This window comes from Nothobranchius furzeri, chromosome 2 (genome assembly GCF_043380555.1).
Source record: "Nothobranchius furzeri strain GRZ-AD chromosome 2, NfurGRZ-RIMD1, whole genome shotgun sequence".
Lineage (NCBI taxonomy): Eukaryota > Metazoa > Chordata > Actinopteri > Cyprinodontiformes > Nothobranchiidae > Nothobranchius > Nothobranchius furzeri.
Window position 1 is genome coordinate 13,538,587 of NC_091742.1, and position 24,002 is coordinate 13,562,588.

The 24,002-nt window shown below is 41.9% G+C and overlaps 2 protein-coding genes across 7 annotated transcripts in view; one reads left to right on the top strand and one right to left on the bottom strand.

The window, feature by feature from the left end:
• Positions 1-8,128, bottom strand: part of lama2 (laminin, alpha 2) — a 246,629-nt gene extending 238,501 nt beyond the window's left edge. For all 6 annotated transcript variants that reach the window (XM_070544166.1, XM_070544163.1, XM_070544160.1 and 3 more), the window contains exon 1: positions 7,948-8,128. In XM_070544166.1, coding sequence (XP_070400267.1) covers positions 7,948-8,023 — 76 coding nt within the window. In that variant the 5' untranslated portion in view covers positions 8,024-8,128. The remainder of the gene's footprint in view (positions 1-7,947) is intronic.
• A 431-nt stretch (positions 8,129-8,559) lies between these two features.
• Positions 8,560-23,652, top strand: si:dkey-126h10.1 (vesicular inhibitory amino acid transporter). Its single transcript, XM_070541828.1, has 10 exons — positions 8,560-9,454; positions 11,181-11,286; positions 11,708-11,813; positions 13,861-13,995; positions 14,351-14,518; positions 15,494-15,620; positions 15,774-15,976; positions 18,915-19,152; positions 19,275-19,437; positions 23,136-23,652. The coding sequence occupies exons 1-10, from the start codon at positions 8,669-8,671 to the stop codon at positions 23,453-23,455; spliced, it is 2,352 nt and encodes a 783-aa protein (XP_070397929.1). The 5' UTR covers positions 8,560-8,668; the 3' UTR covers positions 23,456-23,652.
• Positions 23,653-24,002: the final 350 nt, after the last annotated feature.

Genomic DNA, 24,002 nt, shown 5'->3' on the forward strand with positions numbered 1-24,002 from the left:
TTCGCAGCACATGCAGAAAAAGTGTCTGTGAAAGGCAGCAACGCTTCAAATCTCATGACACATCTGCGTGACCATCACCCACAACTCTACAGTCAACGCAAGGCAAGCTAACGTTAGCGTTTTAGCTAAAATGCGTGACCCGAGGATTTGGGTTGAGGGAGAATGCAACGAGTTGCTATATAAAGCAGCCGCAGCGCCCGCTACCTGCATATAAACCGTGTCGCGGACACCCCCATGTTGAAATGACGCTATGCATTACGGGGCTCTCAGGAGCAGATAAGAGTTGGTCTCTCTCCGAGAACAACCATGAATTTAACAAAGATGACTGCCTGATGACATTTTCCCAAATCTGCAAAGCTCACTGGAAGGACACAAACCGAGGATATTTTCCTGATATAGGGTTTATTACTCAAGTAAGAGTAAAAAAGTATCTGATCAGAAGGCTACTTAAGCACTGAGCACCACCCGATCTAACATTTTTAAATGACGACACCAAACAGACAAAAAATAAGAAACCACAGGCAAATATCGGCATTTTAAAGACTGAAGGGGAAAATGTAAACAAACAAACAACATAATTACAAAATAACAAATTTTAGGCAAAATTTAGACACAAACCGAGGGCAATATTTTCCTGATATACAGGGTTTATTTAGTTGTCTGAAAATGTAACACGTTTAAAAAAATACCGCGACAATACCGAAAACCGTGATAATTTTGGTCACAATAACCGTGAGGTTAAATTTTCACACCGTGCATTTTCACTGCCGGCTGCTGGTTGTGGCCCCCCGGGGCGATCCTCTGTGCCTCTCGAGGGGAGCGGGGGCCTTTCTGGTCGCAGTCTCCTTGGGGTTCCTGTGTTCTGGGGCAGCGCCTGGATCTCTGGGACTTGGGAGCTCCCCCCGTCTCCTATGCATCTTTGGGGGGCAGATCTGTGGTCCCTCACACTCTCTATTAGACGCTCCTATAGAGAAACCTTACATAAACAAGCGCGTGTACACACACAGATGCTCACATGGTGCTCTCAAAAGTATGGGCTTGGGCACGTTAAATACATGTCTTAAGACTACGATGGGCACTTAATGCACTGCGATTTATTATCGTGTGATTGTTCAGTTAAACAATGTTGATTATGTATTTCTTTATCAAGTTGACGCAGTGATAGCTTGATCTTGTTGTATTGTTGTTGTGTCCCATTTTTTTTGTTCTTTTGCTTTTTTTTCTTGTCTCTTTCTGCAGGTCTAGAAGCAGACTCTTGTTCATTATTGTTTATTTTTGTGGAACCCCCCCACCCCCTTCCCCCCACTCTCCCCACCTTTTGTCTTTTCCTTTCTCTTTCACCACTGACTCCGTGTCTGTTCGGAATTACAAAGCCTTCCAAAACAATAACAATAAAGTTTTAAGTATCAGGCGTGACATTAAAAGCAGACGCTTTGATGCTCCACCTGAGAGTAAATCTGTAATGCTTGTCACCAGCATTCAGACATCAATTCTGTTGGCTTCACAGCCAGACAGGACACGGTAAAAAAATAAATAAATAAATAAAAAATAAAAAATAAAAATGTTCACACCGTGACAACCCTAGTAAGGATAAAGGAAGATCATTCCAGAGTTGAGGTGCAACAGTCTGGAAGGAGTGATCACCGAACGTATCGCCTCCCCGGTAATTGTGATACATAACGTATCGCCACCCCTTCAACCATGCGATTCCCTCACAAGGAATGAGCAGAATTTCCAACATCTTTAATTTTCATGTGACTGCACTATTGCTGACTGAGAGTTAGTCATGAGGTGTTAGTCACATTTCATAACCCCTGTATACCACACAACACATGACACAGAACTCATCCCGACCTTGAATATTGTTTCAGGAGTGGAAAATTCCCCCAAAAATCGCTGCAACTCAGAAGAATTTATAGTCATTAAGTTAAAATTTGATGTGTTAGTAGCTGAGTCACTCAAAACCAATATTCAAAGGGAATTGCACAAGATCTTCAGTTATTACAAGATTTTCTGCGTAAATGCATTTTCAGAGTTTTACCAAATCGTCTTTAATTCAATTAAATTCAATTCAATTCAAATTCAAAATTCAATCCCAGAGGGATAATGCCATAATTTATCAATATAAACTGATTGCAGATTACAAATCTGGTATGAAAAGTGGTGGGAACTTTGTATTTTCTATCAAGATTGTCAGGCCTTTAATTTATATTTGATTTAGACCAAATTTTCATTCTTCACAGTCAAAAAAGAACAAATACAGCTTTGTTTTGTCTCAGATCTAAACAGCACTTCTATCCAATAAGCTCTCCTAACAAACCCTTTCTGTATCTTTGCTTTCCCCCTCATTTTTCTTTTCTGATTTTCTAGGACAAATTGATTATTTTCAGTGAATGTGGGAACCAGTCTAAGAGCTTACCCGCTGGTGTTTATCATCAAATCCATTCAGCTAAGCTTGGCTGCTCTGATATTAGCATAGCAGAGTAAGATCAAAATGTTTTAGAAACAGTGGAATAAATTCACCTTGTAAAATTGTTGATTTCGCTGCCGGGCAAAGGAATTTATTCTGGAGTCACATCACATTCACTGCAAGACCTCTATTGAGTCTTCATCACATCACATTCAGCCCAGTTTGGTTTAATCCCCTTTACCATAACCTTATAAACACTTCTGTGGAGCTCTGAAGGGACCGTTTATCTACAAAAATTACTATTTGTTATTATACAATAAATTCTGAGATAAGAGAAAATACTTTACAGTATCACGCTGCACATCTGATTGCACCAACGTGTGATAAACATCAACAGGGAAATCAGTCCTCTAAACCTTCCTGATACTTTTGCGTTTTCAAGATGCATAATGACGTTTCAGTGGGATGTCAGTGTCATGAGAAAGTCACATGGATTTAAAAATAAAAATGTTGATTTCCCTGTTTGTTTAAAAACTGGATTCAGCCCACATGAAAGTATGCATTTACCCGCAAATCAAACCTACACTTCGGACAAGAAAAACGCCCCAAAGTCATCGGCTCTGAGACATCGACGCCAAAGCGGCCGAAGCAAAACAGACATAAAACCGGTGCTGCTTAACAAATGATGATTTATGAACAAAAGGGAAGAAAAAGTCTGAGCTTCAATAGGTTCTCTTAAATAGGTTTGAGTGTTGGAAATAGAAAACCAGTAAAACACATTTAAATCGGTACTCAGATGTGACTGAAAGGTGTTGTGATGTTTTAGTGGAGCTTTTTGACCTTGTGCTTAAAATAAAACCAATAAAAGTATGTTTTATCAAAAATAAAACAATTGTTTTATCACCTCTGAAACGTACAATCCTGCAAAAACCTCTCTCCCCCTCTCCTCATAACCCCATGTGCACGAATCACGCATTCTCGGCTAGGAGCAGCTGAACAGGAAGTGAAGCGAGAGCTAGCTTAGCTAGATTAGCTAGCATATGGTTCCTTAGTCTGAGCAGATGTAGCAGGGAATCTTCTCTCTCTTAAACTTTTATTGGGGACAGAGCCCAGAGATCTTCTCACCAAGTATGAGGAGTCTGTCATAGGTCTGGAGGCTCTGCAAATGTTACGTAGGTACATTAAGTTAGGAATTATCGAAGAAAAGGTGCCAACAATGGAATGAAAAGGTAAGATGACGATATGTTTTTAATGGTTGTCTTTTTATGGTCTATGGTTGACTATCCATTAATGGGCTCGATACACGGGAGGCGACATTGCCTCTCCTCCATTCATTTTCAATGAGACATGCATGACAAAGCGATAATCGCGGGTCTCCCTCCTACTACGCGAAACGCGAAATACGTGCGTGTGAAATTTTGCGTTCGTGCACGTGTCGTGCACAGGCGACCCAGCGATGCGATCCCAGAAAGTAGAAATATTTACAACTTTTCATCGCTGTCACTCGGACGAGGACCAATCAGCGGAAGTTTCATTCACTGACCAATGACCGGACAGGATGCTCCGTACATCTCCGAGCAAACATAGAGGAGAAGTTGATACTTGCTGTGAGGGATTTCCCAGAACTTTACAATATTTCTACCAAAGAATATAGAGATAACTCTAGAAGCACCTTGTGAAACATCATATCTACCGCTTTTTTTAAACTCTGAACCGCTTAAATAACCTTAGTTGCCTCCAACCTGACACAGCCAATCAAAACAATGGAAGATTCGATTTTGCCAGGGAACAGAATGCGTCGACGGCTTTGCCGCTGGCCACGGGTCACCTCCCATGTGTCAGGTAATAAAAGCGACAGCAACGAATTTTGATGATTGCGGTGGTTTGTCGCCTCCCGTGTATCGAGCCCATAAGTCTGGCATTCTTCTGTACTCTGGATGCATAGCTTATGGGCGGAGCCTTTGAATTGTGTTTTTTTCAAAATGTAGCTTGGTTGAACGACTTTTTCCAGAATCATCAACTCTACCTTGAATAGGAGGGAAATGATTAATGAGAGCCACAGACTTGGTTACAGCACCATTTGTAGAGGCTCTGTTTCTAATGTCTCCTTCACAGTGGAGCATGGAGGCATCTGCGGCGTGGAACGGCAGTGGAATGGTTTACTTGCGTGCTTTGTGGCGTACCAGCCCACATCGTGAGGTTCTCAGCCATGGAGTGGCTTCTCCATCATCCTCCTCGCCGGACTTGCAAGATCACAAAATCCCTCGAGACTTCAAAGGTTACAGTTTGTTTATGCCATCAACCAAAAAGGAGGAACTCATGTTAGACGTCACCGTTTGATGGCATATATGATGTTTCTCTCTACTGCCAGGATTAAAGCCATAAAAACACACTGTTGCACTTCTCAAATGATGCTAGGAGTAAAAAAGCCGTTAGGTCACATGTATTGACGTAATACACATAGATATGAAATTGCAGCAATTACAGCAATAGTCTTTTATTTTGAAAATTAATGGATGTTTTTCACTGAAACCGTATGGGAATTCCTGTCAAGCCATATGTTAATTGTAGAAATTGACATGTCCCAGAAGCGGCTTGTGGCAAAATTAGAACCTGATCCTATGTTTCGCGGTGCAACGTGGGGCGGCGCGGCCTGCTGCTTCTGGGACACACCTGAAAATTACTCGCCATTGGCTGGTTTGGACCTACCCTGTAGCCTATAATGGATTCTAATTGAAGCAGCGACGTTCCGCGTCACTGATGCCTCCAATGTGAGGTCAGTTTAACAATTTTATAACATCCTCTCTCATGAGCACCAACATCAGACTGATTTCCACACCTAAGAAAGATTTTTAAATGCCTTAATATTTGTTGCTCAAGAAAATGTGGGCTCTAAAGAAAAGCCAGACTGCTTCACAAAAAAAATACCGTTAATCAGTTCATCACAGGGAGAGACTAAAACCTTAAGACCTCTTAAATCTAAAATAAAACACCCATGAATGAGAAGAAAGTCCAAACTAATAGTGATGTGTCGGTCGCGAACGAACCGGCTCTAAGAGCCGGCTCTTTGAAGTGAATGACGGGAGCCAGCTCGTCATTGGGAGCTGTCCCCTCCCCCCTCCCCTCTTGCTTTGGTGAAAGCTACAGGCGATTGGTCAACATGTGTGACTGCGTGTCCAGACTGTCCACACACAGAGCAGTAGGGACGGGGAAGAGGGAGGATCACAATCAGACACACAGCAGAGCACATGCGGGTGGAGGGAGATGAGAGGAAATGAGGAGGAAAAAGGCGAGCGACAGAGAGGAGAGTGCGACGAAGACAGTGAGAAAATGAGCGCCAGCAGTCGGAAAGTGGAGATTTCTTAAAGTGTTCAGTTATTAAATCCACAGAAATGATAAATATTTGATATATTGCATATTTTTACATTAGTAAATCATTTTACATATAGTTTTGCATTGTTTTGGTTATAAATGTACTCTACAAAAGAGAAAATCTGAGGAGCCACTTGGGAGCTGAAAGAGCCGGCTCTTTTTGGTGAGCTGAGCCAAAAGAACCGGCTCTCTAAAAAGAGCCGGAATTCCCATCACTACAAACTAAAAGGTCCTACCCAGGACCTTCTTGTACCAATTAACTTCTACAGATTTCACATTTTAAATATATTTTTCTGCATTTTTATAATGTTGATTGACCAACAGGTGAATATGCAGCAATCCATTAGTTTCTTTATTACTGACTGAGAACAGGTATGCCTGCAGCAGGATCTGTGCTGTTGTTATTGTCGAGACTTAAACTCCAATGAACTGTAAAACCAACACAAAAACATGTTTTCATCCCAAGAAAAGAGGTTGGAAAGCTTCCATTTTAATTTAGACTCTTGCTGTTTGTGTATACTTCAGTCCCTCTGTTATCATCTGTGTCTCATCATCCTCTCTCCCAGGTCCTCTAAACCTTCCATCTACCTGCTCTTCATCCATTTTCTCTCTGTCATTAATGTCTCCTTCAATACATAAAACCTCTTGAGCACCCCCACCCCCGTCCTCCCTCTCCTCTTCTGCTTATCTCCTGGTGTCTGTCTGAGCTCCGTCGCTGATAGAGGGCATGCCTGGTTGACACGCCTGGTAATGAGGCTCCTAACACAGATGGCCTCTCCCACCCTCTTCCACTTCTTTTCTCTCTCACAAACACACACACACTATGCTAAAACACTCCCATCCCTACAGCACCACCCCCCCCCCCCCCCACACACACACACACACACACACACACTCTGCAGGAGGTCCAGAGCCCTTCTGGGTTTCACACCAGTAGGAGATGTTCTGAGGAAGATAAATAGGAACAAAGCATGACAAGAGAAAAACTGTTCCCATCTTTCAAGTGTCTATCTGAAATTCTGTAGTCATGCAAATAAACACTTTAACAGAAGTATGACCAAGAGCTCGGCTTGCCTACAACCCAGCGTTCCCCAGAGAAGCAGATGTTGCACCAATCACAACCTTACAGGATAGCAGCATCCTGCCACCAAAGGGACAGAGGTAGGTGAAGACACCTGCTTAGGAAAAGCTTCAACAATTGTTGCCACTGTCTCGGTGCCAAACATTCCAAGTCACCCCCAGATGTTTGTTGCCTAGAAACACACATGTCTGTTGCATGGATAGAATAATTCTCATAGTAGTCACACATATCAGAAACTAAATAATGAATAGCGCATATGAGCAGACCCGTCTGGGTTGTTTCCAACCCTGAATTTGGGGACTTCTTGGTTTTTTTTTCCCCTCATTCTATAAAGTTCCAGAACTAGGACTGAGTCTATCACCATGGTAACAGGCTTCCACATAAACCTGCTTGCTCAAAATTACATCATAATATCCCGGGTCAAAAGAGATTTCCCGCGTAATTTCAAAGCGCGGTGAGGACACTCAGGAGTTGAACGAACAAACTAAAATCAACTCCAGAGTGTCTCCACTTGGACTTTGTGATCTTTTGTGGAATGTACCCGCCCACCCCCCACCCCAACCCCCCAAACTTATCAGATCAAAGCATTGTGATGGAGATCAGGAAGTGTTATTCCCAGAAAATACACAACATGGAACTTTATCCATCTTTATACAACTCTTTCAACTGGTTTAGCTCCTTCAGATGTGCTTCTAAACGTGCGCATGTGGGCAGCTAAACCCTTGGGTCTCGTGACTGTTGTATGTGCCTGAGGTGAATCTTGTAAAAGTGACTAATATCTCCATGTGTAACCTCTACCTCCACCAGGGCGAACCCGAGCATCACCACCATGACCCAAGCACGTGCGCTCCCACTCCTCCAGCTGCGTCTCATTTACATCCCCCCGCCCAAAGGCAATGAAAAATAAGCATTTGTGAGGAAAGTTTTCGGTAACCGATTCAGAGGTTGTGTTGCGAATCTCAACGAGTTTCTGGCACGATACCTTTGGCTAAAAGTGATCGCAGCAGCAATGGCGGAGGAGCGTCGCGAGCTCATTACGGAGGAGAGCCACGGAGTATGACCACCTACGAGGCTCAGGACTTACCTCTCTGCTGGGCATGGCAGCATTGCCATAGCAACGCGTCGATAAGCAACAGGAGGAGAAGAAGAAGTCGATTCATCTCGTCATATGTGGTTTGACTGCCTGGCGCGCGCGCTGCGGAGCTCGCGCTGTTGTCTCGTGCGCCTCGGTACTGAATGACAGAAAAGTTTCACACAAGTTGGGCCAAAGTCTCCCTGTGGGCCTCCTCCTCCTTCTCTACTCTCCTCCTCTCTGGAGTTAAGCAGACAGACAGACAGACAGACAGACAGACAGACAGACAGACAGACAGACAGACAGATAGATAGATAGATAGATAGATAGATAGATAGATAGATAGATAGATAGATAGATAGATAGATAGATAGATAGATGAAATCCTTCAGAAATTAAAAGAAACGTTTTTGGGTGGTGGGATGTTCAGTTCCGTCCTACACACACACACACACACACACACACACACAGCTGTTCTATGGCTCCTCCTGCTGCCGTGCACAACTCACCACACTCTGGGGCAACACTTAGTGCTCTCTGCTGTGGGGCTCAAACTAAAAACATATTTTAACAACATTTTTAAAAGTTCTCATAACTTTTTTTGTTTCATTTGTTTCAGTCAGAGCAAATATAAAAATAAGAAAGACGTTGAGGTCTGAGTGGACCATTAAAGCTGTTTACTCCTCCACCTGCGTATTATAATGTTACACCTCAGCGACTTGTCGATCATATCATGATGTGTGTTCATGCTCCTTGGTTGGGCATTTATGTTGGTGTAAGGGTCAGTCAGGCTCAATCAGACCCTAAACATCCTCCAGAGGCTGAGGCTGCAGATGCCAATGGGGTCTCTTCGGTGGGCTCCGTCTTCCTGGCAGCCCTGGAGGGTTGTTGGGTCTTTGTGGGGACGGGTTGTGTCCAAGGTACGGCCTGGCTTCACAACACGGTGAGTTACATCCTGAGATATCTTTGTTTCAACAGTAGAATCATATTTACTCCATTTTCTTTTCTGAGCAGGTTTTTCCAAGAGGATGAAGAGATGCTGGTTCTGACGCAGAGAGACACACTGGACCAAACCGACAGCGAGACTGACCAATTATCATGTCAGCGCATCACCTTCAAAAGTTTTCCCTGTTATTTCAAAACCAGTGGAGAGCAAAGATCATCTGGAGAAGACAACAACAACGACCCAGCCCAAAGGGCCAAACGCCATCCTGAAGTTACAGGGTCCAGCAGCTCCATCCAACACGCAGATCCAGCTTCATCCCCAAACCCTAAAAGCTACAACGAGGGTCAACTGTCAGAGATTCAAGGTGACAACAGAGAGAAAAACAAAGAAAACATAGATAGTACTCAGAATCTCATTACCATTCTTCAAAAAGACCAAATCCAAACAAGCTTGGCTGCTCCAGTTCTGAGTCGTTGTACCAGCACCACCATTCTGGACTCTCGTCCCACCATCAGCGCCTGGGAAGCTGGCTGGAACGTTACAAATGCAATACAGGTACACTCATTTAGCTTTGTTCAGTCATGTTGAAATTCTGGCAAATGTAGGAGTATGCCAATTCTATTTTATCTGGAACCTTTCCATTCGGCATGCTGATCCTGCGCAGGACAGCAGAGCTGGTCTAGTGGGTGAGAGGCTGCGTTTACTGGAAATCCTGAATGTTTCTTTCCCATCACTGCCACAGCTTTTCACGCTACTTCATTAAAAGGTCGAGACGCTTCAGAAACATCAGCCGCTTCAGACTTTACGAGCACCTTAACCCATCATAAGTAACATTCAGCAGACACCGGTTTGATTTCTTGGTAATCCACTTAAAATCACACCAGTTGTTTCAGTTCAAAGCTTCAATTGTTCTAAGTTCATTTTCAGATGCCTGTCGTCCTTTTTCCAGGAGACGGTGTTTCTTCTTTTCCAGGAGACAAAATGAGTAAAATGCCAACTGTTTGGATGTTTAGCTGCTTTTTAAAAAATCAGCATTTGGAACGCCGTTCAATCCTCTCACGTTGTTTTTGTACATCATTACATTACTGCTCAGTAATGCTCTGTGGTCTTGCAGCCTATTTACCAGGCACTCTCTCGTCTTCATTATCAAATTAAGCATCAGTCAGATCACTTAAAAAAAGGATGAAAGTCTCCCGTTTGGCGGGCCGGAGCGTGTCCTTGTGGCAGTCGAGCTCATAGCTGATTATGCTGCAAAAGCTTCGCTGCACTCGTGTAAATGTAGTCTTTCAGGGGATGAGTGGCGTAACTGAACAGTGTCACCGGGTCCCAAGAGGACGCATGCACACACACACACACACACACACACACACACACACACACACACACACACACACACACACACACACACACACTTGTAAACATCATCTCTTAGGAGTTGAAGTGAATCTTTGTCGTATGATCAGAAAAACTGATTTTTAATCTGTTGTTTTCACTTAAAGCATACTCCAACACAGGATTGTTGGTAGAAAAACACGAGCGGGGTTTATTAATACCACTTTATCCAATCGCCAGGGTTTTTTTTTTTCCTTAGAGAACAAGTTTCTGCTGCCAGACAGTCCACAAATACTTCGTCTCTCAGGAAAACTGATGAATCCCACAGTTTGTTATTCAAGTAACCAAACTGCATTCATGCATAAATGGTTCATTTAAAGCATAACTTCCAAGGCGTTACACACACGAGTTTTTCTTTGGGTTGATGGAGAAGGTAGCTTTTCCATAGAAGTGTTGTTTATGCACAGTTACAGTTTGATAATACCTGAGAAAAATGAGATCCAAACACCAGTTAGGAAAATAACTGATTCCTGCAATCACAAAAAGCTGAGTATCAACTTTCTCCTCCTATCAAGGCTGATAGAAAATTTGCACTTTTATTTATTTATTGTGCTTCATTACAACAATCTAAATGAGCGTCTATGAGTGCTTATTGGAGCTTTTAATAAAAGGAAATTTGCTGCCAACACATGTAAAAAATCTGCTTAATCCCTCTGGATTCTCCGTTTGGGAATATTTAGAAATTCGGTTTGATTTCCAACCCGTTTGCTAATGAGGCAGCTTCACTGTGTGTCTTTTCTTAAAAACAAGTAATATTGGAGCAAGTGAAGCCGTCAGTGAGTAAAAATCCTATTTGTTTATGAGTGACACTTTTCATCAGTGGCGTAGAAAAGATGGACGGACCCTCCACGTCGTCACCCGCAGGTTACAGGTTACTGTAGCGCTGTAACCTGCGGGTCACGTCCAGTGGGCGGTTCCCACCACCTCCATCTACAAAAATGGAGCTGAGGCCCAATCCCAACACTCGCACTTCCACCCTTACGCCACTCAATTGCATATTCCCGACCAGCGGTGTGAGTGCGTAGGGTGTCCCGATTCTCAAATGCGGAAGTTGATCCCGCCCCTTTTGCACCCATGGTCCGCACTTCACCCAAGTCTGCATCGATGCGGACTTGGGTGAAGTGTATTACCCACAATCCATTGCTGCAAGAGAAAAAAGCTCAAGTGGCTTTTCTGAAAACATGTATTTTCTAATTAAAGTAGTTCATTAGTTGATGCTCTGAAACTTTTAGACAAAGCAGCAATGCACGTAAAATTATTTCAAATAATTCAATTCAAAGATACTTTATTAATCACAGTTTGGTTTGATTGGTTGTTTGTTTGGTTGATTGTTTGAAAGTTGTTAATAAAGGTTTTTAAAAACGTATCACAGCGACCAGAATCCCAGCATGCATTGCAGTTGATGATGCAATACTCCCTGTTTCATTCGACAAGTCTTTGCACACTTGTGTACCACGCACTCGAAGCCTTACACTTTCTTCAAGTGCACTTTGCTGAAGACCACAGGGCAAGTGTTAGGACTGGGCATGAGGGTGGAGCGGTGAGGGTGGGGGCAGATGACTGACACTCATCAAACTCTGAGCCTACGTACCTACAAGCTAAGTGAGCTAACCCCGGAGCTAGCGGACGTTGGCAGGTGCATTTAGCCAGAAATCTGCATTTGAGCGACCCTGCTACCCTCTTCCTTCTAGGCTGTATCGAGACAGAGGCTGAGGCAGTCTCTGGAGCAAGCTTGGGGCTAAGCTGCCAGCGCTGATGGCTCATCCGCTACCTGTCAATCAAAAGGACACGCCCCAAATTATTCATAGTTTATTTACATCTAAACAGAGCAGTTACATAAAATCCACCCTCTCAGAGTTATCATGATGGTAAACTCGGTCTACTAAATCTAACATGTGTTTTTGAACCAGGCTGTAAACATGTTTATTTCTGCTGTGAAGTTGGCATTTTTAACATGGGAGACAATGGGAACTTGCTCCTTTCTGGAGACAGCCCCTAGTGGATGAGGGGGGAACTGCAGCTACTGGCTTCACTGATCAAAATACAAACCAGGAGATGATTTTCTTTTCTTTTCAATTCAATTCAATTCAATTCAAGTTTATTTATATAGCGCCAAATCACGAGAAGAGTCGTCTCAAGGCACTTCACATAGTAAACATTCCAATTCAGGTCAGTTCATTAAGCCAGTCAGAAATAATATTTCCTATATAAGGAACCCAGCAAATTGCATCAAGTCACTGACTCAAGTCTTTCTCTTTTGTGTAGAAACTGCATCGTTTTGCTCTTTTTTTAAATATCATTTTGCTATTAATCAAATTGGAAAATCAAGTATCGGAATTTTATTAGAACTCATATGCCCCCCCCCCCCCCCCCCCAAATTAAAAAGATTTTTTTTCTCAATTTTGTTCTTGTGGATGTAAAAAGCTTTGCTTGTGTCTTTTATCATTGACTAAAAGCAACAAAATCTCACATTTTATGACTAATTTATAAAGGAATGTTGACTATTTCTCTAAAAAATTAAAATAAGTTATAAAGGAGCTAAATTGAAACCAGTTACTTCAGAACTGTTTTTCTTCAACCCCACAAAGCTAAATCAAAACACTGTCATAAAAAATAAAAAACCCTCTAAAACCTGTTTTTCCATTCTGACACCGACTTTAGAATAATAACGCTTTGATAAAACTCCGACATGAGGATCCTGTCACGTTTAAAAAAATGTATTTCAGTTGTTTAAATGTCAGACCTGTCTGTTTCTGCTCTCCCTAATCCTCACAGTGGAGAAAAACATTTTCCTGCCACTTTTTGGTGAAAAAGGCATGAAGTTCTGGACATGAGCAGCTGAGTCCAGAAAGCTGAGGAAGTTTTCCTGACAAATGCCTTTGATGCATCTGAAATAAACAAGCATTAAAAAGTAACTTTGCTGGTGGAAGGGAAACTCTCTGGAGCCAATCAGGGATTCCCTTCTTCATGTTTGTGCTCCTGCAGCTTTAGGTTGTGCTCAGAGTTGCCAATTAGCTGGTAAAAAGACACACAGAGAGAGAGAGAGAGAGAGAGAGAGAGAGAGAGAGAGAGAGAGAGAGAGAGAGAGAGAGAGAGAGAGAGAGAGAGAGAGAGAGAGAGAGAGAGAGAGAGAGAGAGAGAGAGAGAGAGAGAGAGAGAGAGAGAGAGAGAGAGAGAGAGAGAGAGAGAAAGGGGAGATGAAATCAAATCCTTGAGTGTCAGTTTTCTCTCAAACTGCTTTCATCCTCAGCAGCTCCATTTGAACATCAAAGCTCCGTCAGCATATGCCTAACAGACAGCAGTTACTAAATAGTAGCTTGAAAAGAGGGAATGCTCTCGTGTTTGTGTGTGTGTGTGTGTGTGTGTGTGTGTGTGTGTGTGTGTGTGTGTGTGTGTGTGTGTGTGTGTGTGTGTGTGTGTGTGTGTGTGTGTGTGTGCGTGTGTGTGTGTGTGTGTGATGTGCTTCCATAACTCTCTCCCCGTGAATCTGTGTATCTCCATGTTCCAACATTCAGAAATACAACAACTCCATCAAAGTAGCTTGTTGCCTCCTCTGATCTCCCATCATCCAACCTCATGCTCCCTAGCAGTGAGGCAGCACCTCCTCCTCCTCCTCTTCCTCCAGCCCTCTCTCCTTCCCTCATCCCGCCGCTTTTCTCGTCTTTCCTCTCATTTTCCAACGTCTATCTTCTCCCTCTGGCAGTCGCTTACATTTTCTCCTGGTGAAGGGCCAAATCTCGACTCTCCTCTTCCTTCTGCTCCTGCTGGTCTCCTGCATCCTCAGACTCTCCAGGCTCCTCGCCAAAACTCCCCTCGCCTTCTCATCGTCCAACCGTCAGCTCTTTCATCTCTTTTCTCTCCTGCTCAGCTGTCCCTGTTTCATCTCAGTCTTTTGTGAAACTACCTTCTTTCCTTCATTTCTGGTGAGGAACCGCCCTGAACGGATTTAAAAAATATTAAACATCTCTGTACCTTTACAAAAAAAAACATTTTTCCTTTAATACTTTACCTTTTTCCTGGGTATGAGTGACACTTACATTTGACTTATTTATTGAATTGTATTGAATCTTTTTAAAGGTGCTCTCTGTCCCTCTCCTGGCCCGTTCAGGGTGTCTTCATGCTGGGGTTGCCCTTTGCTCTGGTCCACTCGGGCTATGTGGGTCTGGTGCTGCTGCTTCTGTCTGCCTGGGTCTGCAACCACACCGGAAGGAGCCTTGTGGCCTGCCTCTATGAGGAGGAAGAGAGGTACCAAATACCTTTGACTTTAAGGAGATGCTGCACTTTCTTATAAAAATTAGTTGGAAAATGTTTGGGTGGATTTCCTGTATTTCCAGTTTGGGTTACAGCATCATTGTTTTTTTATCCAGAAGACAACTGGAAGCCATAGGTCTGCGGCTCCAGGCCAGTAGGGGGCTCCCGAGAGCTGTGATGCCAGCTAAAACAAACTTTTACTGCCCAGTAAAATAAAATCTTGCTGGATAAACTCTAGAAAGTTTTTTTTCCCACATTTAGATTTTACTTATCCCCTAAAAATGCATAAATGAAGATCAGTAACTAAAACTGATAGATACAGGTTTTTATTTTTATATTTTTGTCAGGTTGCTTGGATTCTCTGATACCTGGCACGTTTCCTCCATGTTGGGAACGAATCTCAGTCTCAGAAGGAGAAGTTCTGGTATCTTGGTGTCTTGTCCTTGAGTAGAGCAGAAGATGGTCCAATGGATCGGAGCTTCGTCTTTGGTAGTGAGGGTGCTGCTTCGGTTTGCTCTGGTGATGTGGGAGCTGGGTCAAATCTGCAAAGCTCTGGATTTACTGACCCGTCTATGTTCTAACCTCCTGTAGCCACCAGTTATTTTGCTCTATAACTGTAGGGCATGATGGAAAGAACAAGATCCCGCTGCGGATGCAAGCTGCTGATTGGTGTTTCCTCCTCTGGGTGGCTGGACTCAAACCTTAATAAGATAAAGTGAGGAGCCGCTGCTCCTCCACATGGAAAGGAGTCGGCCGAGGTGGGTTTGGGCATCCACTTAGAGGAGACCTCCAGGAAGACTGAGATCTCACCAGAGGGATTGAATGTCTTCTCTGGCATGGGAACACCTTGGTCGCTGAGAGGAATGTCTGAGCTTCCCTTCTGGACGTGTTACCTCCATTGAACCAGGAAAGAGATTAGCGATTGGTAACGCAGTCGTATCATCACAAGGTTCTGTCCCTGTGTCTTAGTGATAGGTCTGGATTGGTGACAAAGGTTCGAGTCCGACACAGCTACCAGGACATCATGGACGCCTGCTGCGAAGGGCTTTGTTCAAACTGGTCAGGAGTTGGAGGCTGGATGATAAACACAGCCCAGGTACCACGACACAAACACACAGCTGATTGTGAGTCTGCACGGCCAAGACATGAAAAAACGTGAAATTACATCATCCTTTGGATCATTACACCACAAAAATCCTCCAGAGTTCTTCAGCCTTTTGTTTCTAGACTTGGCTCTCTTCCTCTGCAGGTGGTTGAACTGCTGATGACCTGCACCCTGTACCTGCTCGTCTCCACCTCTCTGCTGTGTGACAGTCTGTCAGGAGTGGCTCTTCCCAGATCCGTGTGTTCTCTGGTGTCTCTGATGTTCCTCCTGCCCTGTCTGCTGCTGACTGACCTCAGATCTGTCTCCACTCTCAGCCTGCTCTGCTCCCTGGCTCACATACTGATTAGGTGATGGACGTAAAGTACTCCACACTGTTGCATCTGCAGAGGATCCGGTTCACAGCGTGTTTGATCTCTTTCTAGTTGTGAACCTCGTGCACAAACACAATAACGTTTCTGGTCATTTAAGACTTGATGTTTTTATTTTTATTGTCTTTTTCATAGGGATGCAACAATAACACTTTTTTCCAAACCGATACGATACTTGGATCTGAGTACTCGCCGATACTGATTACCGATACGATACTTCTACCACACATAAAATGCTATGGATTGGAATATAGGTTTTGTTTTCCTCTCTGCTTTCAACAGGAAAAGACTGTGAGGTTGATAAAAAGTAAAATGGGTGAACAGAAATGACACCTATTTTACTTTAAAGAGCAAGTCACCCACGACCAGATTCTTACTCAACTCCCACTTCCTGTTTGAAAAATGCAACAAATGCTGTTGCCTAGCAGACCGAGAGGGTGGAGCCGCTAACAAATACACACACACACGACATTGTGACATCATAATTTACCATCTAACATCATTGTGTACCTCTTAGCCAATAACGATGGCAGATTTTAATTCAAATGCAGTGCAGAGTTTGTTAGGTAATTTGATTTTATCCCATATTACCTTAAAGGACGACACACCCTTTGATAGAGAGAGAGTAAATTGATTATTTGTAATGTCCATGTGTGTGTGTCTCAACCAGCCCCCACTCTGCTTCAGCCTTCAAAGCTTTCTCCTCACCTGCTCTGTATACCTGCATTCTCCGTCAGGAGACTAGAATGTTAGGTAATATTTAATCTCCATAACCCTGGAACCTGAAATAAACACACATGACAACCAGGAAGACATTTTACACTGAATTAGCCAAATGGGGGGGAGATCACCATGACACATAACTCTCTCCAGAGCTATCTGCCAGGCGACTCCCCCTTCCTCAGAGTCTTCAGTGGTTTTATTCAAGCAACGGGTGAGGGGGAGAAGGCGGACCTTCTCAAGTTACAGAGTTACAGAGTTCTCTCAATTAACATCTTTGCTCCACCTTTTTATGAACAGCCAACACAGATTCATGATGTGTAATGGGCATCTTTTAGGTCTCAAAAAGGTACATTTATAAAAATACCCAACAGAGTTTTTACCTGACAACGGCACAACACTAACAGTTTTAGGCAGAAAATTAAAATTTTAACAAAAATGCACTAAAATGCCAAATGAATGACTACATTTGTCTGCAGCACAATCAGACACACATTTATATAGTTTATCAGAAAAAATAGTTGATTTGGGGGTGACTTGCTCTTTAAGATACTTAGAGAAAACATTCAGGAAAAGAGATTTGGGAGTTTGCAATAAATAAATAAATAAACAAAACAAGACAATAAAAAACAGCACATAAAAATAAAAAATATCAATAAAATTTGCTGAGATCCTGAGAAAACCACTATTAGATGAATCTTTGTTGCATAAACAAAGCAGACTCACCAGCTGTTCCAATTAAAACACCACCATAACAATAACGCTGCTCCTCAATAAAAGAGCAAGTGTGCAGTACACTGGTGCTCGATATGAGCTGTACCTTCTCATAAACTGTGGTCAAAGGATGGGAACCCAAACACTGAACCAGGAAACAGCAGGTGGAAAGCAAACACAACTTTATTGACTCCGACAGCAGCGAGGAGCACAGAAACAGCTGCTGGAGCAGGTAAAACCGATATAATCCATGAAGAGCAGAAATCACAGGCAAGGCCGAACGGGGGAACAGGAACTGAGTAAGCTGCAATGATCCGGTGGTCAGAGCGGAGAACCAGGTGAAATATTTACAGAACCGACAGCAAAGGAAAAACAAACCCCAACAAAAACAAACTGGTGAACGGGAGTCCCAAACAAGTAGCGTTAACCAGCACACATAAATAAACAAATCAAAACAATTACGCAGATTTGTCAAACATAAAAGCCACAGTTTAAAGGGGCAACAAGTAGGAATTCTACAGTGAAAAAAAAAATCACAAAACAATCTTTTAACGTCTCAGTCGTGTCAGAAGGAAGGTTACACCAAAACAGATGAAATTCTCAGCCAGCTGGAGCCAGTTTTTCTCCTTTTAAAAAGCTAAAGAGTAGCTACTGTTTACGATCTGTAAGCCTGCGGGTTTGTCGAGTCTGTGCTGAGCTAACGCTGCAGTGATGCAACACCAACCGGCAGAAAACTCCAGAGTTGTTTAAAGAAACAAAGCCAGTAAACAGGAGTGACCCAGAAGTTATTTCTTGCACCGCATCCTTTTTGTTTTGCTCTTATATCAGGTGAAGCAGGCTATCGGCTAACATTTAGCTAACAATGCTAACGGTGAATTAAATGCAAACAGTTGGCTCTGAAAATATCTCAAGCTACTTTTTCGGTCACTAACAACTGGATATTTCAGTGAAATGTGTGTGTGACGTGAATAATGAGTTTTACTTCCTTTAGCAAGTCGTTCAGAACAGCAAGTCAGCAAACAACCACCTTTTCTTATCACTGTGATGAGTGTTGTAAGTGCTCACCACCGTAAAACATCCCAGAGTGTTAACACACTCAGATCTGACAGTGTATCCATCTACTTATTAACTTACTGTGTGTGACTCATCTTCGCTGGTCATCTAGAACCATCTGGTGCTGACCCATAACTGGTAACAGTCATGAAACTCATAGAATGGGAGTGAGAAAGTAACTTATGGTTAGAAAAATGGTCCCAGTAACCAAGTTTAACCACAGGATGTCAATCTTACTTCATTCTTACAATTAAAAGCACAAAAAGACATGTTTGAGATTTTTTAAAGACCTTTTTTCCTTTTCTCCATCACAAATGTCACCAGTTTTTTTTTTTAAATTTGATAAAATAAACAAGTCTTTGCTCATTAAACCAAAGATTATTTAGCAAATTACCTGCTACCTATTCTCTTACCTGTACTTGTCTGTCAGCCTCTTGGTGATGCTGTACTGTCTGAGCTGTGCCAGCGGCTGGTCTTGGGCGTCCCTCTCCCTGTTAGTGGACCCAGAGGACTTCCTCGTCTCCGTAGGGGTCATCATTTTCTCTTACACCTCACAGATTTTCCTCCCTCCTCTAGAGGGCAGTATGGAAAATAGAGGACACTTTGAAGCCATGCTGGGATGGACACATGGAGCTGCCGGTGTTATGAAAACTATGTTCTCTTTGCTGGTTAGTGACATCTGGATTAGAAACGTGAAACATCTTCAACCAGTAACAGTTGCTAAACAGTACTGATGAGAATCAGAGATGGAATGAGCAAACATGTTCTGCTCATGGTGTCTTTCCTCCAGGCGGTGCTGACTTGGGGGACTGAGACCAGTGAAGTCATCACTGACAACCTGCCCTTTAACCTTCGGCCTATAGTCAACGTTTGTCTGCTGGCCAAAGCCCTGCTGTCCTACCCACTGCCCTTCTACTCTGCAGCTGAAATCCTGCAAACATGTTTGCATAAAGGTGAGCAAAGAATCTTGCATAAAGGTGAGCAAAGAATCAACATCTACATTTCTTTTTAATAAGTCAGTTGAGGCGGCTCGGGCGTCTGATTAGGATACCTGGACACCTCCATGGTGAGGTTTTCCGGGCATGTGCAACCAGGAGGGGACCTAAAGGAAGACCCAGGACGTGTTGGAGGGACTATGTCTCTCACCTGGCCAGGGAACGCCTTGGGATTTCCCGGGAAGAGCTGGCCCAAATGGCTGGGGAGGGGGAAGTCTGGGCTTCTGGACTTGGGCTACTGCCCCCGCAACCCGACTCTGGATAAGTGGAAGAAAATGGATGGATGGAGCTTTAAAGTTCTTTTCTGTCACTTTTTAAATATGCAAAGTAGTTTAAATTATATGTTGAGCCAAAAGTGAAGTAATGTATACACAATACTAGTTATGGCTACATTTAGCTGCTGATGAAAGTCACTTTTTCATGCTCGGGTCGAGCAGGCTGCTTCATGCGCGTTCACGCTCAGGCATAGCCCGTAGCATTTGCTATCAGTAGCTTTAGCAGCAGAGAGAGAGGCAGTGCCACTTTGTCGCTGTTCCTAATGCCTAGTGACAAAGCTAGCTACATTTCTGAGGACCCTTAGCTACTTTCTGTATAACTTTCATCTAGATATTTCCTGCAAATTAGCAACAAAATAGCCATTTTCGCTCTGAACTGTTCTTTGAACGTTGTTTCAGCTGTCATCAAGGATCTCTACTGTCCACTCCTTGTTCCTTACTCTCCATGACTGATGTCAATGTTGCTATTGTTGTTGTTAGCCTCAAGGGCAATATGCCGATTATCACTTGTAAGTCGCTTTGGACAAAGCACTGAATGAAGTAATAACTAAGAACAACAATGCTCCACAATAAACACGCATAAACATCCCAAAATAGAATAAAATAACTAAAACCATAACTACCCACAAAGCACCTCACCCACGAGTTCTTTGTTGTGCCAGAAAGCCACCAAAATTGCTTGTTTTGCTTGTTTTTTCCTATAAATCCACAAATAAAAAAAAATATTAGTCTGTTTATCAGACACGCTTTAAGTTGAAATAAAGATGAATAGAATAATATAGAAACATAAAATTATAAATTAATATTTTTAGTTCATTACTCATTCGAGTTAAGTTGTTCTTTATTGATTTATTTCAGTTATGTTCACCAAAAACTATGTATTTTTTCAGATTAATTAAAACGTTTGAGTTCAATGTACTTAAAACAAGGAGACGATTGAACAAACTCAACACATTTGAGTTCTAAAAACGTTTATTTATGAGTGCAACCTACTCAATATATTTGATATAAGGACTGATCTGTTTGTTCTTTACTTTCTTTGTTTATTTAGCCGGTGTGAGTAGAGTATCAACTAAAATGCTGCTTAGAAACAAATAAATTCAAAGATCTTTAGAGACATAAAATATATGGCGGAAAATTATCAAAAAAATAAATATATAAATTAAAGAATTTTGTTCCAGCTGGCTAAATAAATGACTGCCGACTCACTGTAATCCAGAAAAAGTTCACTGAACTCAAAATTTATGAGAAAACTGATTACCTAATAATTTTTAAGTTAACTTATCTAAAAACTATAAGTTTACCATAACTTAAAAAATATCCCCTGAATAAAATCAAAGCATTTAACTACCTCCAACCTATAACTTAGTATTTAAGCAACTTAGAAAGTTTTATTTCACTAAACTTGCATATTTTATTTTATTTTAACATTATTTCATGTTTTTACTAACTTAAATATTATAACTTATATGAACTCTAAATGGACCTAATAAACCCTAACCCAAATAAGTTGAATTTACTTAGAATTGACAATGTGGCAGGCTGGTGAAGGCAGTAACTAACACCAGATCATGACTCACTCACCCATAAATGCTAACAGCCAATGAAAGTGGAGCACTCAGAGTCAAGTCAAGAGCATCTGGTGTGAACAACCACAGTATTATTAACAATGGGACAGCACAGCCGTACAGCATTGCTTTGACCAACCTCCTCACTTATGGTGCCAACATGATACAAAAAGTAACACCACATCTGCAACACTGAACGAAATAATAACTGAGAACAACAATCCTCTACAATAAACATGCATAAACACCCCAAAATAGAGCAAAATAACTGAAAACATGACGACCCCACCAGTCGTTTATTGATCCTGAAATCCAATAAAATTGCTAATTTGTGGTTGTTTGTCTTTTAAATCCACAAATATTTAAAATAATATACAAGTCTGTTCACTTTAGGGTTGACATAAAGATGAATGGAATAATAGAGAAACATGAAATAATAAATCAATCATTTTTTGGTTTATGTTACTCATTAAAGTTAAGTTGCCTTTATTGATTAATTTAAGTTATGTTTACTTAAAAAAGAAATAGTTCAAATTAATTAAAATGTTTGAGTTCTATGTACTTACAACAAGGAAAAGGTTGAACAAGCTCAACACATTTGAGTTCTAAAAGCATTTTTCTTAATTATGAGTTTTATCTACTCAATATATTTCATTATTTTGAACTTTTGGGTTTACAGAGTCGAAGCGGCATCAGCAGAGGGTGAAACGAAACAATCAGATAACAGTACCACTGGACTACCACAGATAACACAAAATATACTTTGGAGCATTCACAGAGATAACTGAAAGGAACCTTTTTCATTTTGGGGTATACATTCAGACCTTGTCATGTAGCAAATTTTATTTATCTTGCTTAATTTGAACATAGAACAAAGTATTAACAATTGTCAACTAGTAACAGCCGTAGTTCATATGGGTCTGACAACTGGCCGCCCCTTTCTGCGTGCTGCAGCCAGGTGTACTTGGATGCTGCTGGTGGAGCAGTGACTCTACTCTGAGCCCCTCCCAGATTTCTGAGCTTCTCAGCTAATAAAGGCCTGAGCCAGAGATGCGTGAGTGTGGCCAGCTCCATCTTGTTTTCTTAAAGTGGCAGAGCCCTGAAATGGCTCATTATGGAAGGTACTGAAAATGTCAGTAATAAAACCCCTGGAATTGCTTCATGTGAGAGGGATTTGGTGCAAAGAACTTTAACTCATGTGATTTATAAATGTATTTAGATTTAAATCCAGACATATAAGTCAGTCTAAAGCTAAAACTAATTTAAAACGACTTATTTAAGTCTGGATTTGACAACATGCAGTTTGATATCTATAGATAAACATGAAAGTTGTACACTAATTATTCAGGCCGCCATAAAATCAAAAAGCACAACAAAATAAAAGCGGTGTGAAGATGCCTCATCTAACATTCCAAACATCTCTTGATGTTTGTAGGTTTGTTCAGTGATGGATCATTATCAGTGTTTCAGTCTGAAACCTCTCATCGGTGGCCAGAAATAACCTATTGACTGTCAACAGTCTTAAAGTCAACTGATGCATCAAGGCATAATAAACTGTTTCATCGGAAAAAAGCCTTTTGTAAATATTTTATAAATCTCGTAATAAAGCATCAACTCTTTCTGCAATATATTTCATTTAAAAGTATCTGCTGCTGCCGCATTATAGGAATTCCCTTGCATGAACACATGGTCTCAACACCTGTAAGCTGATGAGACAACGAGTCTGGGCAAAGCAACGCGTAAATAAAAGGTTGTTTTCATGTTCAACACAAACGGCCACCAACTGCCATTCTCCGTTCGAATCCTCCTCCAGATGCTTCCCCGTCATCTTCCTCCAAGCCTACGAGTCGCCCAGTGTCTCGTCCAACTCTGATGATCCGTGGAACTTTGTTGATGACATCATATTTCCTGGCTCTGCTGGTGCCCAGGTTTTCCCTGCTGATGGGTTTGACAGGAAGTGTGACTGGAGCGGCGATGACTCTCATCCTTCCATGTCTGTTTCACTTAAGGCTGCAGTGGAGGCGACTCACGGTGCAGGACCGCCTGGTCGACATTTGCATACTGAGTTTGGGGCTGTTATGTAGCGTTTCTGGTGGGATCTGTGCAGTGAAAAGACTGATGGAGGGACTCTAAGGAGATCCAACTTCAGATTGATTTATAAGTATGTATATGTACTTGTCTGTGTTAAATTATTATGCATTTGTGTTTTTTAGCTTTTTTGTACATGCAAACATGTCTGCATGCCTTTTAGTCCAGACTAAAATGAATCAACATGAGGATGTGGATCACGAAAGACTGTAGTTTTTCTTATTTACTTCAACATTAAAGCAACACGTACTGTATCACGTTTTCTGATTCTCCCTCCTACTGGTTGAAAGTAGAATTAAAGCTGTAGTAAACAACTCTGCCACAGCCTGCTGTTGCTAGCGCTAATACAAGTCAACTGATATTAAAATAAGCCACCAAGTAATAAGATTCACTGTTGGAAAACAAAATATTATTACTTACAAGTCCAATAGCAACAAAGCCAGGTCACCATCAGTCCGTGATTTTGTAGCCTTCCTCAGACTAGCGTTATCATCATCACCATTATTATCATCATCATTAACATCACAATCATCATTACCATAATCATTATCATCATCATCATCATTATCATCATCATCATGTTTATGTTTAT